We start from the raw sequence: 26355 nt of genomic DNA on the forward strand, positions 1-26355 counted from the left end.
GTAGCTTCTTTCGCTTTTAGGGGGAAAGGAGGAGAGGCTACTACATGCTCTATGTGCTGTTTTTTTTTTGTTGTTGTTTTTTTTAAGTGATAAGATGCCGATGTTTTGGATGGAGAAATAAAGAAAAGAAAAAAAGAATTTGAGGCCGAGGAACAAGACATGGAGAAATAGATCTGGGTGTCATCAGCGTACTGATAACACCCAGCTCCATAACTCCGAATAATCTCACCCAGCGGCTTCATATAGATGTTAAATAAAGATCTAGGATTGCTTCCATACACTCTTAAATGTGCATTTAATGTACTTGGATCATTGTGGTAGTTTCATAGCCAACCAGATAATGTTATCCGTTAATCATCAGCCCATTCTCTCTACTCTTCTCCCATTTTTATTTTTTGAACATACACAATAATTAGCAGAAAGACCCAGGTCGGAAGTGTCGCTCTTCTAGATGGTAAATTACTCCAATAGCATTTTGCTCTTAGAGAGAGAGGCAGAGAGAGAGAGTATAAATACAACTTTAGGTCTCCAGGGTTGTTGCTCATCACCCATCCCACCTTTCCCATGTCCACTACTGATAGAGAGCAAAAAAGCATTTTGTTCATTCTTTCAAAAACACAAGAATTGGATACATGGCCTGTAGAGAAAAGATCTTTGGGATTGTTGTGTCTCGTTCTGCCGGTGGTTTGAACTGGTACCAACTGGAACAGATGCAGTCTTCTCAGCTACCAGGAACAACGTAACTTCAACACAGATTTTCACTCAAATGAGGGTTTATGTGACTTTGTTGGCTTTTACACTTTACAGCAGGCTTACCAGTGTGTCCCGGGATACGAATTGATCGCGTTACGAAATTTTGGAATACGAAAAAGTTACATTGGAAAAAAAGTCCGGGATACGATGTTTTTTTCGGGTTACGAATTTTTTTCGGCGCGAATTCAAACCGCAAAGCGCGGCTAGCGGCTTTCCAGCGCTAAAAAAAGCCTTTTGGGTTGCGAAATTACGGTTAGAACGGAGCCGCGGAACGAATTAATTTGTAACCCGAGGGACTACTGTATACATCTATACTCTTTCCGATCCATGCTAGAAGCTGATGTTGACATCAGTCTTTGTCTCTCACAAGATCAACCTTCCCACCACGGACCACCACTCTTTTTCCCATGAAGTCACCTACATACTACACAAAGCATAACATAATACATTTGTTTATAATTATGTCTCAGCACATGTCCTTGAAGGTTCTTCCAGGCCTAGGCTTTCTGGCCTGCAACAGGAACCATTTTAACCTTAGTTAACCATTGACACATCTGAACATTTTCAATACAATTTAGAAATATATTTTAAACATGCCCCTCCAAATGTAAGAGTGCAAATAACACCATTTATTTACACTTCATTCTTTTTGAAGTTAAGGAACCATACACTTGCACAAGAAAATTTGTTCATGTCTTTGTCCAGAAATGCTTTTGTTAAAACATCAGCCAGGTAGGTATCCTTTGTGTCAATGTACTCTATCTTTAGGTTACCATTCTGAACTAACTCTCTTACATTCTGTACCTTACTCCAATGTACTTAGTCCTGCACTTCAAATTCTCAGCCCTTTGCCATCCCAATACATGATTATGAATCCTCAAAAACCAAAGTAGGCTCAGTGCAATTTCTCCCAGACACTTAACAACTGTCTAATCCAAACTCCTCTTCCAGACAAATCAGACAATGCAGCCATTCTGATTCTGAAGTACTAAGTGCTACACAGTTCTGTTTTTCTACTTCTCCACAAACTGGACTACCTGCAAACATGAGCTGTTACAGACTGCCCAAATAAAGCTGCTCGGGTCTCTTTGGAGTTATTGCAATTTATGGCATGCATCCTAAGAATCCAGAAGCTGCACCAAAAGCTGCACTCCAGTTGCTTAGGAATGGAGTGTGGCTTTGGTGCGACTGTCGGACTCTAGGACCCATGCATCATTTAAATAGCATACCCCAAAGAGAACCAAAGCAGCTTTATTTGGCAGTCTGTAACAGGCCTTAATCACAATTCCTGTTATTGCTTCTTTTCGCCTCACTTGCAAAAGAACTATCTGCGAACACACTAGAACTTTTTTCACTCCCTTGAAACACAAGCTTCTTGTTTCTTGCTACCTTTCCATACCTCAAAACATGTTTCACAGCTGTCCAATCATCCCCCTTTGGACTATTTGCCCTTCTACTCAATAAACCAACTGCAAAAGAAATATACAGGCCGTGTATTGTTAGCAATGAACACACAAACTACCATTACAACTTCTGTAAAATTCCGGATATCAAACAATCTCAGCAGACTCTGCACTGCATAACCAGGAGTTCATTGGACTTTTCACAGGTTTTGCATCCTGCAATCCAACTTCTCATCAGCCTCTAATCTTTTTCTTCTGGACTGCAACAGATATCTGCCATCTTCTGTCCACTCTACCTCTATCCCTAGGTAGCTTTTAGATTTCCCAGTCCTTCAATGCGAACTTCTGAGACAATTCCTTTTGTACCTCTCTGCACTTCTTGTTCTGAATTAGCTGTTACACAAAGACTCACACCTAAATCACACAAGAACTACCCCTCCTCTAGTGTAAACACAAGCATCTGCAACACTTCTTTTAAAACCCAAGCCTTTCAAGCTCTGCCTGAGTACACTGATTCCAACAACGTGCACTTTGTTTCAAGCCCTACAATGCGTTGTTCAACTTACACACTTTCGTCTCAGTATCATTACCAAAAACCAGGAGGTTGTTCCATGTAACTCTCCTCTTCAAGTTTAGCATTCAGGTAATAAGCCGTCTCAAAATCAAAATGCCTACCACTTTTCTTTGCCTCACAGCTAATGCAAGCACTAATCTCAAACTTTCTGGCTTGCAGTAGGTGAGAAGTCTTGTCAAAATTCTCAAACCTTGCTGTGTGAAGCCTTTAGCCACCAACCTGGCTTGTACTTTTGACTACTATCAGGCATTTCCTTCTTCTTAGACCCACTTGCAACCCACAACCTTGTGGTCTTTAGGGCCTTCAACAATATTAAAAACCTGCTTCTCAACTAGCGAACAGAACTCTGGTCCCTAGCAGAATACCATTTCTCTTTCTCCTCCTTAGGAAAACTTTGCCAATTCTTAAAACTCTCAGGCTCATTCAGCCACTGCACACAAGCAGTTGCAGTTTGAACACAAATCTCTCAGGAGGCTTTCTCACTCTTGAGTCCTCCTAGGATCAACACCTTTGTCTTACCTCTCTCATCCTCACTTTTTGAACTAGTTTGCACTCCGTGCCCTCTTGACACAACTTCAAACGACTTGTTGTGATGGTGTGTTGTTAAGTGTTGGCTGTGTTTGAGTATATTGTGAAAGTACTGGGTTTCTCCTCCTCTGGAGAACATTGTGGACATTGTGGGCTTCTTACCCCTCCATTTCCAGTACTTTGCCCGTCGCAGAAACACTTCCTGATTGGAATGCAATCTCTCCCGCCAGAATGTTTCTCAAATTGGCACTTTTGGACAACAAAATCTCCCATGACCCTTGTAAAAAATTTATAACTGTTGCCAGAATAACCCACAAACATCAACCTTTCCATTTAATTCACCCTTCTTTCTGAATTTTGCTGGCACAAACACATTTGCCTTGCCCAAACACCCTCAGGTATTTTAAGTTTGGTGGTCTACCAGGCATCTGTAGGTGTTTGCTTTACAGCTGAATTCCACACCCTATTTGCTATATGGTTAGCCATTAAAACAGCTTCACCCCAAAATTTTTCAGATTACATTAGCTCCAATAAAATGCAGTCTTTCATCTGCTTTAAACACACAATACGTCTCTCTTGCCAACCATCTTCCTGTGGAACTGCAGGATTGTGGTGTTGTGACGTATACCTTTCTCTGCAACCAATTCTTTAGGTCAGAGATAAAAATTCGCCTCCTCTGTCAGTGACCAAAGAACCCACTTTATACTCAAATTGCGCCTCTTTGATTCACCAGTCTTTTAGACTTCAGCACCTCACTTTCTCCTTCAGCTTTCACATAGAGTACCTTGTGTGCCTGTCTACTATTACAAGAACAAATACTGACTTCCCCAAACCGTTTTAGTTAAAGGCCCAGCCAGATCAGCATGCACCACCTCAATGGCCTCTTGGTGACACATTTTGTTTGCTTGGCCACAGGAAAAAACCTTCAATTTGTTTTACTGCACAACTGACAATCAAGATGATTAGGACAAGAGTTCATTTTGAACTCAGGACAAAACTCTCCTAGCTTTTCTAAACGTGTGAAAACCCTATATGAACCAAACACTCTGTGAAAATCATGTGCACATTTGCATGTAAAGGCACCTTTTGCCACTGGCAAACTCAGCGTTGTCAGCATATAATACATTTTGTTTTTCTTTTGTGCTTTTGCACACTTGTTCCCTTTGCTAATTATACATTTATCCCTCAATTTCAAAGTATAACCATCAGTGTAATGCCGAACACACTAACAAGCAATTCTGGCAATTTGGGAACCACACAAACATTTCAAAATCTTCCCCAAAACTAGGACATGCACAGTACCCATTGTTTTACCTCTCTGTGAAACACCATCAGCCATTGCAACAGACTGAACATTTGACACAGACTTAGTTTTCAGGAACTTATTGCTTACACATATGGTTAGAAGCTCCAGAATCCAGCATCCAGACTGAACTCATGTGGCTGCTTGATGAACTTTGAGTCATTGTCCCCAGCCACAACTGCTGCTGCCACTCCTGGAACTAGTACCGCTTTCTTCGATGCTGCAAACTTCCAACAGTTTCTTTGGACGGTCCTTTGTCTTGCAATAGAAACAGACTTGGACACTGCAGCTTTCTCCTGCAGGTAATTCTCCACAACCTCCAGTGGGTTTGAAAACCTTTGGTATCTGTCGCTGCTGCTCTGGAGCCCTTCAGACTTCCGTCGCTGGCTCTCTTCCAAGGCGCGCTGACACCAACTCAGCAGTCTATGTCTTCAGCCATCCCTTGGAAGCTAGCAATATGTGCTCAAAGTCTTGGGACCACTCCCAAGCAAGATGTACGCCTTTTGTCCTCAGGCAAGGTGACACCTCTCAGCTGCACTTGTGCAACAGGTCATGCATTTCCTCTAAATGCTCTCAGGATCTTGATTGCTTGCATCTTGCAGGCATATAACCTTTTGAAACAGCATCCTGACAAGGCCGTGTTATTTCATGCACATTCTTCAAAGTGTCCCAGACAGCTTTAGCACTAGCTTGAGCCTCACATGTTAATCTGGTTAGGCTCAACAGTGAGTTAAAATGTAGCTCGTGCCCTCGAATCATCAGCACGTGTGCATCAGTAGGACCTTGTTCCACCACACGCCAGAGACCTCACGGACCAACAGCGCTTCTGTGTAAACAGCCCAAGAGCTGTAATGTTGTTGTTTTAACTTGGGAAATCTTGCTGCCAGCTCCCATGACTCAAAGCAAATGGCAAACAGCCAAGAGTCCCAGCAAAATGTCCAACAAACACTGGTATCTTCCATTTGCCTCCCGGCACAGGGCAATGAACAACACAGAGCAAACTTACAGATGGAAGAAAACCTCCACAGCCGCCTCCAGTGGAACCGGAACTCAGCAACAGCAGACCCTCCAGAAGACCATCTCAGCACACCAGCTGGCAAACCCATCCTGCACCACCTCCTCTGCTACCACTTAGAGAAAAGATCTTGGACTGTTTGATGTCTCGTGCTGCGTGTGGTTTGAACTGGTACAGCTGAAACAGATGCCGTTTCTCAGCTATTCAGGAACAAAGTAACTTCAAACACAGTTTTCACTCAAATGAGGGTTTTGACTTGTTGCATTTACACTTTACAGCAGGCTACTATACATCTATACTCTTTAGCATCCAGCTAGAAGCTTGATGTGACATCTCTTTGTTCTTCTCACAAGATCAACCTTCCCACCAAGTGGACACACCTCTTTACCCATGAAGTCCCCATACACACAAAAGCATAACAATAATACATTTGTTTATATTATGTCTCAGCACATGTACTTGAAGACGTTCTTCCAGGCCTAGGCTTTCTGCCTGCAACAGGAAACCATTTTAAACCTTAGTTAACCATTGACACATTGAACATTTTCAATACAATTTAGAAATATATTTTCACGCTCAGTATCTTTTATCTGAAAATATTGGGAGCAGAAGTCTTTTAGTTTTGGATTTTCTCAGATTTTGGGAATACAGTCATCCCTCCATATTTGCGGCTTTGATATTGCTGCTTTGATTTATTCACAGATCTACTTAATATGTTCTCTCTGGAATCTCTAGGTCCTCCAGTGCAAACTCTGTGGTCAACTTTAACTAAAAGTTGCACTGAAAGACCATTTGTAGCTACTAAAGTGACATTCTTATGGTCAGTGTATGTTGGACATGACCACAGAGTTGCATTGGAGGACCTGAGATTCCTAGAGGAGTTGTCTCTCAGGTAAAACAGTGTTTGTTTTTCGTTTTCCCATATTCACGGGGGTCTTGTTCCCCTAACTAGCAAAATTGGGGGACAACTGTATAGTCATTTGACAATGGAGCTATTAAAACGAGCATTCTGTCAGCAACAAGAAGAGGCATTTTCTCCAACTTCTTCCTGTTCATGACACAAAAAAGCAGAGAAGTTGCATAATACTACATACTGTGATTTATATTTTGATGACAGCAAGCTTAGTAGTGTGGTGTGAACAGTTATATTTAGTAAAAACATCTGGGATATTCCACTTGTGGTTTACAGTGCCCTCCTCCCCAGTTTCCAAATGGTAAATGAGAGGCCACCTCCCCTGGTGGACAAAGTTTTTAAAAATTCTCTCTACGCTTTACATTGGACAAATAGGACAGTCCTAGCAAGAGGCTAAAATGGGCACGAATCTGCATTAGAAATGGCAAAACCAAAAACTAGTTTGTAGAACATTTCAACCTTCCTGGGGATACAGTATAGGATTTACTGGCTAAAAGTCCCTGAGCAAGGAAATTACAAAGGACGTCTAGAAAGAAAAACAGCTGAATAAATTTAGTTCCTTAACTGCCTTTGAGTTGATCTCTAACTCATGGCAACCCTATGATGGACATTTCCAAGACCTCCTCTCCTCCAACGTTTTGGGTCCGCAGCTCATGGTCTCCCTGAGATCTAACCATCTGGTATGTAAGTATATCCACGAATTCCAATCCAGCAGCGCAGAGGTTGACAGTGAGAATGGGTCATGGTGCTTACATATATTGAACCAGAATCCTTGTTACTGCACATTATCAAAAGGATCTCTCAGTGAGAGTTCTGACGAACCTGGGAAACGGACTTTTGGTAACCAGATTTATTGCTTTTGCCTATCAACATTAACTGACACTGTAAAGATCAAGCCCTCTGAAATTTCAGGGCATGATTTGTATTTTTCTTGGCGTCTATTACATTCTGCATCTGAAAAAATGAGGGTTATTCTATGAAAGCTCATGCTGAAATAAAAACAGGCTAAAACTTAAAGGACTCTACCACATTTTTTTCTTCTCCCTCCCTTCCTTCTTAAGAGATAAGAAATTCACCCTTCTCCAGGTTAGTAGGATAGGTCATGAATGTGATTGCATGCTTGATGAGCACAAGGAAGAATAGTGAACTTGTGATTTATAACTGCTTTGACAATGAAACAAAATAAACCTCAGGTGCGCTAGCAGTGCTTAATATCTTCATAGAATGATAGAATATAGATGTTATCACACTATGCTCTTAAAGAGCTACTATTCCAGTGTGACTCTCTAGCAGCCTCCTGTTGCATGCTGGGATTGCAGTTTTAAGGAGCTGAATTTCTCTGCCTGAGAATTCTAAATTCCCCTCCTTAAACTGCCAATCCCCAGCATGCAACAGGAGGCAGCTGAGGAGTCACACTGGAATAGTACCTCTTAAGAGCTCGTCTGATAACACCAATTAAGAGTTGGAAGAGACCATAAAGACTATCCAATCCAACCCCCTGCTACTGCAGGAAACTCAAAATCAAAGATCCTTGTACAGATGGCCATCCAGCCTCTGTTAAAAACCTCAACAGAAGGAGACTCTACCACGCCCGAGGGAGTATGTTCACTTCTCCCAGTGATTGGTTATATTGTGGCAGAGCCTGGTTAAACTGCCCACCATCCTGTTTAACACACACTCTGGACCACCTGTCCTTGCATTGTTCCAGGTATTTATGAACACCACGTCTAGGGGCCCTTCACCTTGCCCCTCAGGAAGGAGGAGGTTAACCCCTTCTTCACTATACAATTTTTAAATCAAGCCCGAATAGGTAAATGTTTTAACCCCACTGAGGGGACAACTATTGCATGATATTTGCCCTTTCCTTGGAGTAGTTCAATCAGAGATGACGAACCTTTTGCCTTCCAGATGTATTAGCCTAGAACTTCCATGAACTCCAAATAGCATGGCCAGTGGTAAGAAACACTGGGAGTTGTAATCTAAAATTTCTAGTGGAATAAATGTTACCGTTGGTCATAGTAGATGAGGCATGTCTAAAGAATAACGTAAGGAGGGGCGGTTTGACCAAGAAATAAGTATGTTTCAGTTCTACACCACTTCTACTCTAATAATAATCAGAGCACCTCTCCTTTCTGTGACTAATTTAAATTTTAAAAAGAGAATGTTCAATGAATTGTTGTACCCTCCCCAGTCTCCTGGGCTTTAGAAGAGATGGGGAACTTGAGTCATTGTCTTCGTAGTTTATGTATGTATGAACAAAACTAAAACAGCAAAGGAAGTGGGTGTTTTGTAATATGCCATGCACTTACATCAAGAAACTGGAGAAAAAAATGAATGCAGTTTGACAAAACTTCGGCGTGTCAGATGTGGATGCATAATCAGGTAGATGAAACCTACTTAATCTCTTTTTAGCAAATATTTTGTTTTTATTATGCAATATTGTTTTCCATTGCTAAAGTTTTATTTAGCTTAACATTAAAATGATTGCAAGGGTCAATAATGTTGCCCAAGGAAGCTGATTTGGAATTCAAGCTAAAATATTTAAATGCATATGGTGAATATTTATGGAAGGTAAGGCAAGTGCTACATTTAAATTTTCCTTACTTGGTTACTATGTGGGTCACCACATGTAGTAATGTTGTTGTTGGTGGTGGTGGTAGTGGTGTCATAAATTTATCTTTACCTAACTACACTAGCACTAAAGTGCCAGCATTCATGGTCAGTCCAATCATTAGACAGAGTAAGATTCTGGATATCACAAAAGTATGTAATATTGTTAGTTATTTATTTTGTTTCTATTGTATTTTTACTAAAAGGAGAAGTGCTTATGACAATGGTTCTGAAATGGTGGGGTGCAACCCCCTGAGGGAGTTTGATCTTGGAGGCCATGATCTATCCTTCCCCTCCAATTCCCACATGTGTTGAGTTAAATATTGAATTTACTTAAATCTGTTCTAATTCAAACAATGTTATTTACATATAAAATGTTGAAACATGAATATACATGAATGTGTGACTGAAAATACGCAGACTAAATAAACAGAATATTTTTATTCATATACTACATCAACTGGGTGTGTGTGATTCCATGTAGGTTAAATGGAGTCCCAAGCATAAAAAATTTGAGCACCACTGGTTTATGGGATTTTGCAACATACAGAGAAATAATTTGCTTCATATAGCAAAATTTTATGATATAGTTATTTATTATCTATTCAGAGATCAGAGACTCAGGTTTATTCTTAACCATTAAACCGTTTCCCCCTACACTGTTAACAACTTGCTTGGGTTATTATCATATTTTCATTGGGTTTTTAAAAAAAACTGTTACAGAGTGGGTTCTTTCTTGGATTGATATTTCTGCACTATAGGTCTAAAGAAATACTTTACTCCCCTCCCTCCCTAAAGTTTAACAATATTTAAGCCCAAAGTTATATGGCTCTTCTCTGTCATTTAAAGCATTCCAAAAAGTAGGTTCTTATTTAAGCTTTAGTTTTACTACCATTCAAAGAACATGGGATTGGAGATCTGAACTGTATGTGCCACCCCCATACTCTTCTGCTCTTGACATCTGTCCATTTCATGTGAAGGACTGAGGGAAAGCTCCAGGGATGTTGTTGTTGTTGTTAATTAATATTCCACTTTCTGCTATAATTGGATTCAAAATAGAGCAATACAATTAATGATAAAATAGAACAATACAAACGTGAGTATTAAAATAGAATTAAACTGTTACAGTATTAAAATACATTACTCATCAGAAGAATAAAATGCTGCTGAAAAAAATAAAAGTGCTTAAAAATTGTATACTTTAAACAATACAACACCCCCAGTCCATTCTTTAAAGACTTTCTATTTTAAAAACCTGTCTGAATAAAATGTCTTAGCCTGTGGACAGAAGGACAACAAGGAGAGGGGCATTCTGGCCTGTTTCTCGAAGAACAGGTGTGTGGGTGGGTGGGGGGGGGAGCTGGGCAGCCCCATCAGATATCAGCAATAGCAACTACATTTCTATACCGCTTATCAGTGAACTTAAGCACTCTATAAGTGGTTTACAATGTGTAAGCCAATCACCCTCAACAAGCTGGGTACTCATTTTAGCGACCTCAGAAGGATGCAAAGCTAAGTCAACCTTGAGCCTCTGGTTCATACTGAACTTACAACCTTGTGGTTTTTGAGTGAGTGGTTGCAGTACAGGCATTTAACCACTGCACCACCAGGGCTCCATTAATATTCACTTTTGAAGAGGGAAATTCACTTTGGTAGAGGCTTGAGTAACCTTTGGGCTGTGTGCACCAATATATACCAGTATTAACTGGGAGGACTCCAGATTTAGATTGAATTGGGTTGGATTGAAAGAGGTTTTATTCAGAAAAATGCAGAGTGCAGCCACACACACAAGATAGCAGTTCAACTAACACAGCATACAGAGCTAACAAAAATGGAAATATGGAAAGGGGATAGCAGTGTTTTTAGTGGCTGCAGTGTGATTATAATTACCTATCCAAGGAGAAGACTCTGGAAAGCTGGAGAGGCTCGGACTGGGAGATCTGGGAGCAACACAGAACATATGGAGAGGTCTATGCCGGCTGTATGCTAGCTGTGTGCTCAGAGGTTAGGTTTTGAAACCATATTTATACCTTAAAACCAGCCTTAGGCGATGGACTATCTGGCCAGATAACAAAGGGGCTCGACAGACTGCCCTGAAAGGGCGGGCTGGAGCCGCCCGTTTTTACTCCTGACGGAGGCTGCAGCAAGCAAATGGCGTGGCCTCCGTCAGGACTAAAAAGAACCCGCTGAAAGCAAGTTCTTTTTAGTCAGCTCAGAGGGTGCCATGAGTGCGCCAATGGCGCACTTGCAAGCAGTGATGACATGTGCACAGTGCAGCGACATTTAGACACTGCGACATGCTTGCGTCGTCATGGCGGCCCCCATATGGACGGGGCCGAGCCATGCTGGCGCCGCTAGCATGTGGTAGGGCTCGGGAGCATGTGGTTGCTCCACACTCCCGAGCCCTAAAATCGGCCCCAGACTGCCACTTTCCGGGCCAAAGAGCCAAAAAACACTGCAGAAATAATCCAGTTTGAGATCCCTTTAGCTGCCCTGGCTCAATGTTAGTGTATTATGGGAACTATAGTTTTGTGAAACATTTAGCCTTCTCTGTCAGAGAGGTCTGGTGCTACAACAAACTATAATTTCAAGAATTCCCTAGCACTGAGCCAGGGCAGTTAAAGTGGTCTTGAACTGGATTATTTCTATAGTGGTTCAAAGACTGAATTTTGGCTCAAAGACTGAATTACTTGTCCTAGGAATTAACAATGGGATTCCGGACTGGTTAATGGTTTTAACCAAGGCTGTGATTGGATCGGGATATCCCTGAGATGGGTGGATGGAGAAGTGTGGTTGGGAACACAATGGGAGTAGACAGAGGGAGATTGGATAACTCCTTGAGTGCAAAGAAATCCTTTGGCGGTTTATAGACCACCCAAAAAGGGCGGTCTGCCGCCACCTCCGTTTCCGCTGCCAGGAAGCCTCAGCCTCCAAACGGCTTCTTTTTGCGGCACAGTGATGGCGCCGATGGCGCACTTGCGGTGTCATTTCCGCACCGCAATGTGTGGACTCTAAGCGTCCGCTACATCAAAATAGCGGCGCCCATGTAGAAAGGGTGCCGCCATTTTGTACGTGCTCGGCATGTACTAGGGTTAGGCCGTTCGGAAAGGACACCTTTTCGTAACCCTAGTACATGCCGAGCGCGTACTATTGGTGCATCTGGAACACGCCTTTGTTTCAAATTTAGAAGAAATGCAGATTACTTGGGGGAATGAAGGAGCAATTTAGATTTGATGGTTTTGTTTACCTGGATGTACACTTGCCTTGGGGAAAATTATCCTTTTTTCCTGGGAACCCGACCTGGTGTTACTGAAAGGTCATAGATCTCTCAGATCTCTCTTGGGCCAGGGAGTTTCAGAGTCTAGGTGCAGCCATCAAGAAGGCCCTCTCTCGTGTCCCTACTAACTGTGCTTGTAGTGGTGGTGTGACTGAGAGAAGGGCCTCTCCTGAGGACCTCAGAGCCCAGACTGGCTCATACAGGGAGATAAAGTAAGATAGGTAGCCTGGACCTGAACATATATTCACCTGAATGTGTTTAGAATCTCCTCAGTGACTCAAAACTCTGTGAAATCAGGGGGCCTCTTGTGGAGAGGACTTGATGGTATAGCTCCTAGTGGATTGTCAGGGACAGTGTGCCAATGATAAGGACCAATGGAGTGGCATCATTCAGTTTCCAACCATGTAATGTTTTTGGCCTGGAGGGGACACCTTCTAATCTGAGAAGAGCCTTGGTGGCCACATTCTAACAGTGAGTGAACCAAAAAGCTTGGGGTGAGACCAAGCACAAATTAATCTGAGCCACAGCAAAGTAGGTAGAGCAGATGGTGTTCTTACCAATTTGTACAATTTTCACAACTCAGTTCTAAGCATGCCAAGTCAGCAGGAATCCCCAATGCAAAAGCTTTTCTGCCTGTATAAGGCATTCATGCTAGTCACTACACTGCCTCCAAGGCACAGCTCATCTCCACAGCATACCTTTAAATGCCATCAAAGGATGCATCTACACTGTAAAAATAACACAGTTTGACACCACTTTAAGTGCTTTAGATCCATCCTATGGAATCCTGGGATTTGTAGTTTTACAAGTTCCAGAGCACAGGGGCAGCCACTGAAAAGACCCTCTCCCATATTCCCATTCCTATGAGGGTGGTGGGGCAGAGAGAAGGGCCTCCCCAGCAGATATCAGAGCACATGTTGGTTTCTAAAGGAGAATATGGTCCTTCAAATAACCTGGACCCCAGCTGTGTAGGACTTTAAAGGTCATAAGCAACACTGAATTTTGCCTGGAATGAACTGGCAGCCCTTGGAGTTGTTGCCTTGTTTTAATGAGGCATTAGCCACACTCTGTACACACTCAGCCAGTCCCCCTCTCGTTTAATAAGTCAGGAAGGGCAAGTGGTGGTTTTGCTGTGTTAAGAGTCCAAGTTACTCTTGCTTATTTCCCATATTCTGTGCATTAGTACAGATGTCATTCCCTCTAGCTGCTCTGCAAACGCTTTGATGATGGGACAGGAGCGGGATGCCTCAATGACGATTAAATCATGGGAGGCAAGCATGATTGGCTATCACACCTGCATTCTTCCGTGTGATAATCGCCTATATAGTACTTTCTTGTGGTTTAGCGTAATAAACCAGCTGTGTGCTTTCCTGGTGACATCCAAATTAGATTAGATTATTATAACATGTGGTACAATGTTAAGAAACTACAGTTGGCTCAAAGTACCATGATTTAAGAGAGGCTTGCTCTGTGTCTTGTATGAATAAGTCCAGTTCTGTTCTATCTTCATTGTTTAATTAATTTGCTTCCATTCAAAGACATAGTCAGGTTAGTCTGGAAAATCAGTATGCAAAGGTAGCACCTTTAAGACTAACTGAGAGAAAGAAGTTTGTAGCCTAAGCTTTTGTAGACTTAAGTCTGCTTCATCAGATGTATGGAGCGAAATGTCTATGGACATTCATTTATACCCCTGAATGAACAGTTGTCTGTGTGGTGATCAGATCACAAGTTTATAAATATCTTTCCATAAGCACTTCAGTCCATGCATCTGATGAAGCAGAGTAAGAAGCTTATCATACACATTTCCCCCCCATTATGGGAATGGGAAAGGGACACTCAGGACCACACGTGACCGAGAAAAAATGGATTTTACCACACACCAAAGTGTCCTCAAAATGGCCTCATTCCATTCTCTGGCCCCAAGCCATCCCCATTCAGTGCTGAGGTGCGCCATTTTGCTCGGCTTGAAGACTTCTGACCTGAACATTTAATGCTCCTCAGCACTGAATGGGGACGGCTTGGGGACAGGGATCAGAATGGGGCCATTTTGAGGACACTTTGGTGTGTGGTAAAATCTGTTTCTTTTCGGTCACGTCAGCCCTGAGTGTCCCCTTCCCATAATGGAAAATTTTTTTGTGAGATATGCTTCTAAGTGCTTGATCAGCTGATGCTACAAACTTCCTACTCTCAGGGGCGAAATAGACTGTTCCAAAGGGGCAGCATGACAGAGCCCCTGAGATAGTTAGGTGGGTGCCATGGCAACCACACGCCACAGCCTCCCTGCAGCTTTTTTGCCAGGGCTTTTTTTGTATAAGGTTTCTAGGCTATGCAATGCTCGGGTTAACTGAATTTCCTCCATCACTGCTTGATTTTGGGCTCTCGTTGTTAGCTGCCCTTGAGCTGACCTCGTGGATGGGACCCCTTCAAGCTCTCCCTGATTGAGTCTAACCATCTGGCATGTGGTCTTCCTCTCTCTCTACTGCCTTCTATCTTTCCCTGGCATCATGGTCTTTTCTAATGATTCATGCCTTCCCATGATGCGGCCAAAGTAAGACAGTCTCAATTTAATTAGCTCTCTACACCCTAATTTTTTTCCAGCAATTTTTTTGTTGGAACTTTGAAAAGCTACTTGGACTACAGTTTCTAGCTACTTGTTGGGAGTGCACTGATTGTGGTGGCTGGGGTTTCTGGGAGTTGTCATCCAAAACGTGATGTTTCTAAGTTCTGTGAAGTCGAAGGCTTTCATGGCCAGCATCCATAGTTTTTTGTGGGCTTTTCAGGCTATGTGGCCATGTTCTAGCAAAGTTTCTTCCTGACATTTTGCCAGCAAATGTTTGCCTGGAAAGGACTTGGCTATATATATTGTGTGATCTGGAAAGGCAGGAGTGATTTGCATGTGTGTTGTTGGTTGCTAATGGCAGTCCTCAGGGTGTGAGGGTCTGCACAAGAAGACTAATGTCTACTTGATTAGTGCTCATTGTCTGCGGGGAAAATCCCTGACCCTGGGAGATTTCTCATTTGCATTTGTCTTTATCTTGCTATCTTTCAGGACTGGTAGCCAAACCTTGTTTACTTTAAAGGATTCCTCTTTCCTGTTGAAATTGTCCAGGTGTTTGTGGATTCAATGGCTTCCCTGTGCATCCTTACATGGTAGTGGTTGGCATGGTCCAGAATTTCAGTGTTTTCAAACAGTATTGTATGCCCAGGATGGTTTGTGGCATGTTTTGCTACTGCTGATTTTTCTGGCTGGCTCAGTCTGCAGTGTCTCTCATGTTCCTTGATTCTTGTTTGCACACTACGTTTGGTGGTCCCTATGTAGGCTGAACAAAGCATTTGCTAGATTTTCTTCGTCGGTTTGCAAATCATTTGCAGGTTGTGCTTCCTTACCACTTTGCCTATTCTGTCTGTGACTCCTTTGATGCATGGTAAAAATACCTTCCCTTTGGATGGCTGCTTGTCTTCACTCCTCTGGGTTTTTCTGGGTTTGACAGCCCTTCTGATATCTGAGCTGGAATAACCATTAGCCTGTAGAGCCCAGTCTAGGTACTGAAGATGAACTGAAGTTCCACAGCCTGGGAGCAGCCACAGAGAAGACTCTGTCAAAAGTGGTCACCAATCTGCAGATCTTAATGTACACCCTGGCTTATATAAGTAGATATAGTCTTTCACATAGTCTGGACACAAGCCTTATAGGGCTTTAAAGCTCAAAGCCAGCACTATGAATTCTGCCAAGAAACAGACAATCCAGCTGTTTCAATGGAAGAGGTGTCACATGTTCCCGACACCCAGCCCTGGTCAACAGCCTGGCTGCAGCATTTTAGAGTCGCTGAAGTGTCTGAACAGTTTTCAAAGACAGCCCCAAATAGAGTGTGTTACAGTAGTATAGATGAGATTTTAACAAGGCATGTGTCACCATAGCCAAATATGACTTTTTAAGGAATTGGCGTAGCTGGCACACTAGTTTTAACTGTGCAAATGTAGTCCTGGGTACTGCTATGACCTGGGTCTGAGTCAAGGAGCACACCCAAAATGTAAACCTTAGATTTTGAGGAAATGTAACCCCATCCACCATAGGCTGAATGCCCCATGCTATTAAATACTAGGAGAGGTCATCCAGAGTTTTGGGGTTCAGTGTCATCAATATGCTGATGACATACAATTCTATCTCTCATTTCTAGTGTCTGCTTGTCAGTAACGAACTGGATGAGGGTGAACAAACTGAAACTTAATCCAGACAAGACGGAGGTGCTCCTGGTCAGTCAGAAGGCAGATCAGGGAATATGGATCCATCCTGTGTTAAATGGGATTACCCTCAGGTTCGCAGTTTGGGAGTACTCCTGGGCTCAGCTCTGAACCTGGAGGTCTAGGTCTCTGCAGTGATCAGGAGTGCTTTTGCACATTTAAAACTTGTGTGCCAAGTGGTACATGGACTATTGTAACACGTTGTACTTGAAGAGTGTTCAGAAACTCCAGCTGGTCCAAAGAGCTGCAGCCAAATTGTTAACTAGGGCAGGTTACAGAGATCCTGTTTCCAAACACAATTCAAAGTGCTGATTAAGACCTATAAAGCCCTAGATGGCTCAGGTCCAGGATAGTTGGCAGATTGTATTTCCTTGTATGAACCAGCCCAGGCTCTGAGATCTCCAGGAGAGGCCTTTCTCTCAGTCCCATCATCATCACAAGCATGGCTGGTGGGGAGGTGAGAGAGGGCCTTCTCGGTGGTTGCCCCTAGGTTCTGAAACTTCCTTCCAGGGGAAACCAGAATGGCCCCCTCTTTGTTCTTTTGCTGGCAAGCGAAGATCTTTTTGTTTAGACAGGTGTTTAAAACAGAAAGCTTTTAAAGAATGTCCTGAGGGTGGTGTATTGTTATAATGTGTGTGGTTTTTAAGTGCTTTTATCTTTTTTATTGTATTCTATGTTCAACAAATGATCTATTTTCATATTGTAATAGTTTAATTCCATTTTAATTATCACTTTTGTAAATTTTTAATTGCATTTTTGTTTGTTTTTGGACTATGGGCTGCTTTAGGTCCCAGTTTTGAGGGAAAACCAGGATACAAATTAATATAATATAATATAATATATAAAAGGAAATATATATATTTTTCTCTTCCTAATGTTGATTAAACATAACTATATAAAGTAACTTTTCTGATTATAATTATTATACATATACTTCTTCATCTTTTTCAAATCTACCAAGTGTAAATACCTACAGTTAAAATATTATTCTCTTTTCTCTGCAAAAGCCAATTAAAGATTTCCAGTCCTTCAGGAATGTCACCAGTGTTTTCTTTCTCTAATCAGTGTTGTTAATTTGTTCATTTCAGCCTACTCCGTTATTTTCAGATACCAGTCCTCTTTCGTTGGTATTACTGTATTTTTCCACTTTTGTGTGTACTGTTGCTGCAGTGGTCATGTTTCTACGTTATATTTGTGATACCTCCTGCTCCTAATGTGTCTTTAGGTGTGTGCGTGTGTGATGTGTGTATGTGTGTTTTCTAATATATTTTCCTGGCTTTTGTATTACAGTAGGCCCTTGGTATCCACTGGAGTTTGGTTCCAGGACACCCTGTGGATACCAAAATCTATGAATGCTCAAGTACCTTTAAATACAATGGCTTAGTAACATAGTGTCCTTTATATAAACCAGCAAAATCAAGGTTTGCTTGTTGGAAATTAAAAAAAAAATTGAAGCTGTCGGTTGAATTGGTGGATATAGAATCCATGGATACACAGGTCTGACTGTACAGCACACCCACACCAAAAGCGGGCTTGCCATATGTAGACTTGGGGTCACATGTACAGCGAGCCCTAATATGGTGAATGGGGTGTGCGCCTGTGGTGCACGCTGCAGGGACACACCTTATTCAAATGAATGGGGCTTGATCTTACGTGGAATTTGCCTTACGCAGGGGGGTCCGGAATGGATCCCCTATGTAAGGCAAGGGCACACTGTATTTGATAGTTATATTTCACTCTTTTAGGTACAGGGGTAGGATAACAATATTGTAAATAGATAAATGGTACTCCAAAGTGATCCGGAGGAGAGATGCTTCATTCTTCCTAATGGCTGAGTTGGCTCTTGTGGTAACCATAGCCAGCCATTCGACAATGCATAGATTCTTCATGCACACACATGACTTTTTAACTGCAAAAATAAATATAAATAAACAAATAAATAAATAACTTTTATTTCTTTCCCCTCTCTCCTCAAGACAGCGTACAACATGTTAAAATACAAACACAATTAATTTTTTAAAAATAAAATGAAATATATATCAAAACATAGAAGTGTGATAATTTATTTATTTCATAGCACTTTGGTGCTGCCTTGTCTTCCAATTGTGGTTAGCCCACACTTTGCTATTAATAGGGAAAACTTGTCAATAAGCTCCCTATCACGCTGGTATAGTGCTAATCAACAGACGTGGTAAATTATCCTGTGGCGTTATGGTGTTAGTGTCTCCTCCTCTTCCCCACTTTCCTCTCCACTTCACAATTCCATAACAGCAAAGTTTTTTTTTTGTTTTACTCTTTTTGTTTGTTTTACTTACTTTCTTATTTTACTTACTTTTTTCCTTTTTGTTTTTTGTTAAACTACATTAGCACAATTTATGAATTGCATTAAACACACACACACAGAGATGAAAGGCACACTGGATAGGGAATAATGCAGGGAGTCAGGGTTAAGGATGCAGGTGGAAGAAGTTATGTGAGATCAGCAACAGCCTGGTTGCACTAATGTAGGGACATGTGGTAGGAAGTACTCCCAATCCGATATGTATGCACTTCATTTTATCAACATGATCACAGTGAGAATAAGGCTCATGTGCTAAAGTCCTGAATGTGAGGGGTCTGAGGAGACATATGCAACACTGAGATAGTAGCTCTGTACCACACCTGTGCAGGTAACTGTACATAATGTACAGCAGTTCTTCTCCACAAAGCCTGAAACACAAAGGGTTGTATTGGTAGAGGGTTTTTCATACTTTATGGCATATGCACATCAATTATAGTGAAGCCCAGCATGGGAATGGCCTGGCATCTACACACTTTCATTGTCACTTAGGCTATTGTAACATGGCAGAAATAGAGCTGTTTGATACCATTTTAACTGTCACGGCTCCTGCCTGTGGAATCCTGGGATTTGCAGTTTGGTGAGTCACCAGCACTCTTTGGCAGAGAAGGCTAAAGACCTTGGAAAATGACAAATCCCAGAATTCCACAGGATAGAGCCATGTCAGTTAAAGGGGTGTCAAACAGCTTTATTTCTGCAGTGTGGATCCACCTGTAGACTTTACAGAAGAATGTGTGATTGATTATCAATTATTGTAACAGGAGTTCCCACTCTCTGTTTTACTTGCAGCACCTAGCTGATTCAACTTTTGGAAAGTCCCCTCTATAAAAATGCATCATGACACACTTCAGGGAATCACACTCATTACTTTGAGAAAATAAGAATGTGAGAAGCAAACCTCAGCACAAAGCATGCCAGGAAATACATTGTAAGAGGAAGTGTATGTGTACAAAAAGACCTCTCAGCCTTCTCTCTGAGGGCGTTTGAGTCCCTGGAGAGCAACTGAGCCTATGGAAGCAAGGAACCCTCTTCCTTTCTCACTTGTGAAAGAGCGATGAAGAAAGATGGTCACGCACTGCAGTGTATGTTGCAAGCTAGTTCCTGCTGCCTTTATTTTTTTATTATTTTTTGTGACTTGCAACAGGAAAAAAGTGTTTCCTAACATAATTAAGTCAGACACAACCCTCACATAGCCATCATCAAATATATGGTGAAAGACAAAAAGCACACAAGCAATTTGCTCCATTTTCTTCCCTAAACTCCAGCCTCCATATTAGATAGGTTGCATGTGAGCCTACATTTAAGCCAGGGTTTAGAACATTAGTAGAAAGAATTATTTCATTTTGATCATTGTTAGCAAGCTCCAAAAAAATAATCTGCTTTGTTAGCATTAGTGGGGCCATTTAGGTTCATATGGACAATGGTTACCTTTGCTGGCAATTCTGGTTTTGAAGTCTTAGGCCAAGAGCCAGAAGGCAGGGATGCTACAGCCACAGGAAAAAGGGAATAATTTTTGCTCCCTACAGGATCTCCAGCACATTTTTCTGCAAACAAATTTCAATCACACAATTTATTTTCTTCTTATTTCCTCCTCAAAGTGCATGGCTCCCTGAGCAAATTCTCCAGCTTCAAACAGCCCAAACGTCTTCCATTACTTTTTCTTTGAAAAATTCTAGATGACCGGTCTTCTCAAGGCAATTTCAAGCATTATTCTCTCCCCACATTCTGTCATGCATAATTATATTAGCGATAATAAAAGTTTAACAGCTAGAAGGTAGGGGAACAAAATAAAGAAAGATGATGAAGGTGAGGATTAATTTGCATTATTGTTTATGAAATAATCCTTGCACACTCAATAAAAGTTTTGTTGTAGAAGTGAGTACAGATGTATATGGGCCATGTTGCTTTGGCAGAAAATATAGTATTGCAGGTCTTCTATCCCTGCCCCTTCCTGTGGAAATTCCCCAAGGTCCCTATCCTTTCTCCTTTTCCTCATAGCAACCCAGATACAAACATGAAGACCTGGACTACTGGGAAAGCAAAAGGTACATCCCAGTTTCCCCATCCTATGTTTTCTAGGCCTATGTGAAGTCGGAGGCTTTCACAGCTGGTATACATAGTTTTTGTGGTTTTTTCAGGCCATGAGGCCATGTTCTAAAAGAGTTCTTTCCTGACATTTTGGCAGCAGCTGTGGCTGGCATCCTCAGAGAACACTGGCATGGAAGAGAATGGAGCATATATACTGTTGGTTGAGGGGAAATGATTTGCATGTCAATCTGTGTATTGTTCTGTTGTTGAATGGCAAGGCCTCAGAGTGTCTATTTAACTAATTATCTATTGTCTGCTGGGTGGTTTTCCTTTGCATGGGCTGGGTCTTGATTCTGGGTAGCCGAACTTTCTTTACTTTAAGGATTTCCTATTTCCTGTTGAAGTTGTCCAGGTTTTTAGGGATTTCAATGGCTTCCCTATGCATTCTGACCTGATAGTTGTTGGCATGGTCCAAAATTTCTACAAATGCTGCACTCAGTGAAGTACAGGAGAAACCCTCTCATGGCCACAGAAGTTTACTGCATACTGTGCAGATGCAGAGAAGTCTACATAGGGACCACCAAATGCAGTGTTTAAACACTAATCAAGGAACACGAGAGACACTGCAGACTCAGTCAGTCAGAAAAATCAGCAGTAGCAGAACACATTATACACCATCCTGGGCATAAAATGCTGTTTGAAAACACTGAAATTCTAGGCAACAGAGAACAGGCACCTGTACTTTAAATAACTGTGTATGGAACAAAGATGAAAGAGACAAACTACACCTCCTACAAGGGAAGGAGAGTGAATAGGATACAGGGAGATGGTATTTTAGGGAGCAAGAATAAGGTAAACTGGATCATTTCTGTACTCCTCCAAAATGGGTCTCCTTCAGAACCAAAGGATTTACTTCCAAGTAAAGCTGCAGCTTCTACACTGATTACTTTGCAGTGAAATAAAATTTTAATAATAATAATAATAATAATAATAATAATTGGATGGGGGCTCTGACACGGAGGATAGATGTAGATGTGGCTGAAATGGTGAGGAGAATGACAGGAGGATAGATGTAGATGTGGCTGAAATGGTGAGGAGAATGACAGGAGGATAGATGTAGATGTGGCTGAAATGGTGAGGAGAATGACAGCAGGATAGATGTAGATGTGGCTGAAATGGATGAGGAGAATGACAGGAGGATAGATGTAGATGTGGCTGAAATGGTGAGGAGAATGACAGGAGGATAGATGTAGATGTAGCTGAAATGGATGAGGAGAATGACAGGAGGGTAGATGTAGATGCGGCTGAAATGGATGAGGAGAATGACAGGGGGATAGATGTAGATGTAGCTGAAATGGATGAGGAGAATGACAGGGGGATAGATGTAGATGCGGCTGAAATGGATGAGGAGAATGACAGGGGGATAGATATAGATGTAGCTGAAATGGATGAGGAGAATGACAGGAGGGTAAATGTAGATGTAGCTGAAATGGATGAGGAGAATGACAGGACGGTAGATGTAGATGCGACTGAAATGGATGAGAATGACAGGGGGATAGATGTAGATGGGGCGCCACCATTTTGTACGTACTAGGTATGTACTAGGGTTAGGGCGGCCGGAAAGGATGCCCTTTCCTAACCCTAGTACGTACCTAGTACGTATTTTGTGCGCATCTGGAATGCACCTAAGTGTGTCTGAGCTAGGGTAGTGTAGTGGTTTTAATGCTGGACCAAGGTTTGAATCCTTGTGCAGCCATGGAAACCGACTGGGTGAGTTTGGGCACATTTCACTCTCTGGGCCTTAGTGGAAGGCAATGGCAAATCTCCTTTGAATAGATCTTGCTAAGAAAACTCTAGAATAAGGTCACCATAAGTCAGAGTTGACTTGCAGACATATAAAAACAACAGTTGTGTGTGTGTGTGTGTGTGTGCGCGCACACACACACACACCAGGATATCATTTTTATTGGGCTGTAGGAATAAGAGTGGGGCTCCATAACCAGTGAAAGTGAATTCATCTCCAAGTTTATTCAGAGGGTATCCCTCTCATCCATATACAATACCACATTTTGTTTGTGTGGTTTAAATCTAATGGATTTTCCCATGCAGATTAGATCCATTTATTCAATAGAATTTGATAATTCAATACTTAATATAAGTTCCATTCATTCGCTGGATCTATTCTACCTCCAACTAGAAAATGGCTTTAGGAAGACTATAGAGATTTATTTTAGTCACTTGCTGCTGCTCCATTTGTAACTTTGGGCCCAAACAGACAGGCCAAAATAAAGCTGCTTTGGGTCACTTTGGAGGTATGCTGTTTAAATGACACACGTCATTTGGAGCATGGCTTTGGCACAGCTTCCAGCCTCTTAGGATGCATGCATCATTTAAACAGCATACCTCCAAAGTGACCCAAAGGAGCTTTATTTTGACCTGTCTCTTCGGGCCCTTTCTTCCTATAGGTATCGCTCCCTCCTCTTGTGCAGCTGTATCTTTCAGTGCCACCTCATGTCCATCATCAGTAACTGCAGACTTCTCCAATAGCCATTCTATTTCTCTTTTGGTCTATTGGTTTTTCATATGTGATAACAATCTCTCCAAGCTTACCCTGAAGGGACAACCTGGCCCACTTTCAATATATGTCGAATGTACTCCTTTCAATTAATAACACAGGCCTCCTGTGCAAATTACTATCATGAATGATTCTGAGTATTTATATATTTCCATTTTATGCACAGCTGCTCTCATAGATATTTTTAACTGGACATTTGCCTAAGAAATAATAGCCGAAGAACAAATTTAATTATCACATTTCTTGCAATGAAGTACAGTTTCATCAACATGTTATTTTTCATTCTTAAAATGTGCTATGTCTCATTTTAGAGCTAAAGCTCCAAGTCTCTTCTAAAGAAGGATGCCCCAAGATATCCCACTTGTCTTGACATCAAGAAGGATTTTGGAATCATCGCCTCTACTGAACAGTGGAAGAAATGTAACAGATGCCACACTGGAGATGCTTCAGAGCTCCGTGTTCAGTTTCATCTTGCCTATCATCTTCTCCATTATCTTCACCATCAGCATTCCTCTCAATTCCATCTCCTTGTGGTTCCTTTGCCGGCACTCAAGACCTTGGACACCCACCATAGTGTTCTGCATTAATCTCACCATTGCTGACTTGTTGTACAGCATGCTCCTCCCATTTCAAATCATTTACCATTTCAAGGATAACACTTGGCCCTTTGGTGAGGTTCTGTGCCGCATAGTCACTGTTTTGTCTTTTGGAAACATGCACTGTTCTATTTTAACCATGATGAGCATCAGCATAGAGCGCTATCTGGGGATTGTTCATCCTTTGCGCTACAAGGTCATAAGACCCATTAGAACATCTGTCCTGACTTGCATAGTCATTTGGGCACTTGTCTTACTGCCACTCCTCCCACTCATGCAAAATAATCTGACCATTCGCTTACGAGCTCTGCCAATGGTCACCTGTTTTGACGTTTTGCCAAAAGAAATGTTTACAGAACTGACAGACTTCATCATTTACTTTGGCTCTCTACTGCTGCTGTTCTTTTTTCTACCTCTGCTTGTCATGGGCTTTTGTTACATCTCCATCATTATAACACTTCTTCATTCCTCTTCAACACAACTCACAGAAAGTAAGAAGCAGACAGTCTATCTGATAATTGTGTTGCTGTTTGTGGTCACTATTTGTTACCTGCCTCACATTGCCATGTCTGTCACTCATTATGTCCTCCTTTACCAAAATGCTACATTTTATGTGGGATATAAAGTATCACTTGCACTTGCTGGCTTTAACTGCTGTTTTGATCCATTAGTTTACTACTTTGGCTCTAAAGAGTTCCGACGAAAGACACAGAGGAAGCTCTGCAGATGTGCAGTTGTTGGTTTTAGTGAAAATACCCCTATTTTTTCAGAATATGATATGCATGTGACACCCATACAACAGGCACCAAAGATATGAGCCACATTGCTCTGGAAATATAACAAACTTTATCATTTCACTGACTTGTTATGAACAAAATTATTAGGAGCTATTTTCAGAACTTCAACAGCAATTTGTACTGCAAAGTTTATCAAGTGGACAATGAACATCATCCATGATATTATATTCATAAAGTAAAGGCAACTGATGTTAAAGTTCCATTGGACTGATGCCATTGATGGACTCCTGTTTGATATTGTATTTCAGTAGTTCTTAAATTCGTGGTAATGATGGACCTCTTTGAGAATCTGGTTGAAGCTATGGTCTTTCTCCTCCCCTCCCCCCATGAAAAATGTACATAAAAATGCATATACAATTTTGCATGGTCTCATCTGAAGAATTTCAATGAATATTTGCCAATATGATTTTTTTAAAACCTTAAAATTCAGCATAATGGGGAGAAACACATCCATGGATCCCTATGTTTATGGATGGGCTTTCCTCTCTCTGGCATGGGACCTATGAGGAGTCCATGGACTCACGAAGATTAAAAATGTCCTAGTGTTGCTATTTCTTCAGGATGTAGCACATATGAAAGTATTTTGATCAGGGGGGAAATAAATCATTTTTGATTGTACTAAACTGAAAAACAAAATAATCAAAGAAAATATTTGTTCTACTGTGTAAAGCATGTCTGAAATGAAGGTTGCCAACTTTTATATAGCAGGTGCCATTTTTAAGGTCCACAGTCATATAGTTCTAATAAAGCAATACATGTTGTTTCTTTGTTATGATATTAAGTAAAATCAGTTCAATATTATTTTACTGCCTATAGAATGTTCTAGGGATAGCAGTAAGAGCTCAGAACCAGCTTACATGCCAGTTTCAATTAACAATTGGCAGTTGTATAGAGATGGAAAAAATACTCAAAAATATTTTTAAATGGTCGAAAAACATGTTTTCAAGTGCTGAGAAATTTCCACAAGAAGACTGATGAGAATCTTTACAGTTTGGGATTTATTATGTGCAAAACTTGCTTGTGGTTGTTTTGTGCAGAAAACAGCAATTTCTGCATGAAAAATAATATTTTGGTTCATAGAAAATGCTGTTTTCTGCACAGGAAATGCTGCAATTGGGGATTTATTTTACATACAATTCATAAATAGTTGTTTTGCACAGATAGCATTTTCTGCACAGGTAACAGCATTTTTCTGTTTGGAAAATAATATTTCAATGCACAAATATTAATTGTTTAGGACAAAATGATGTTTCCAACACACAAAATGCAGTCATTGGGAGGATTTTTTTTCTATGAAAAAATTGCACATAGGTGATTTGGATAGAAAACAGCATTTTCTGCACAGGAAACACCATTTTCTATGCAGGAATTAGTATTTATACATTGAGATGCTGTTTCCTGCA

General features: G+C 41.3%; 1 protein-coding gene across 1 annotated transcript; it reads left to right on the plus strand.

The window, feature by feature from the left end:
* The first annotated feature begins 8788 nt into the window (after nucleotides 1–8788).
* LOC121926637 (P2Y purinoceptor 8-like) lies at nucleotides 8789–25882 on the plus strand. The gene is made up of 2 exons (XM_042459778.1): nucleotides 8789–8871; nucleotides 23871–25882. Exon 2 carries the CDS (start codon nucleotides 23902–23904, stop codon nucleotides 24970–24972), a length of 1071 nt encoding a protein of 356 aa, XP_042315712.1. The 5' UTR covers nucleotides 8789–8871; nucleotides 23871–23901; the 3' UTR covers nucleotides 24973–25882.
* Nucleotides 25883–26355: the final 473 nt, after the last annotated feature.

This window comes from Sceloporus undulatus, chromosome 3 (genome assembly GCF_019175285.1).
Source record: "Sceloporus undulatus isolate JIND9_A2432 ecotype Alabama chromosome 3, SceUnd_v1.1, whole genome shotgun sequence".
NCBI lineage: Eukaryota > Metazoa > Chordata > Lepidosauria > Squamata > Phrynosomatidae > Sceloporus > Sceloporus undulatus.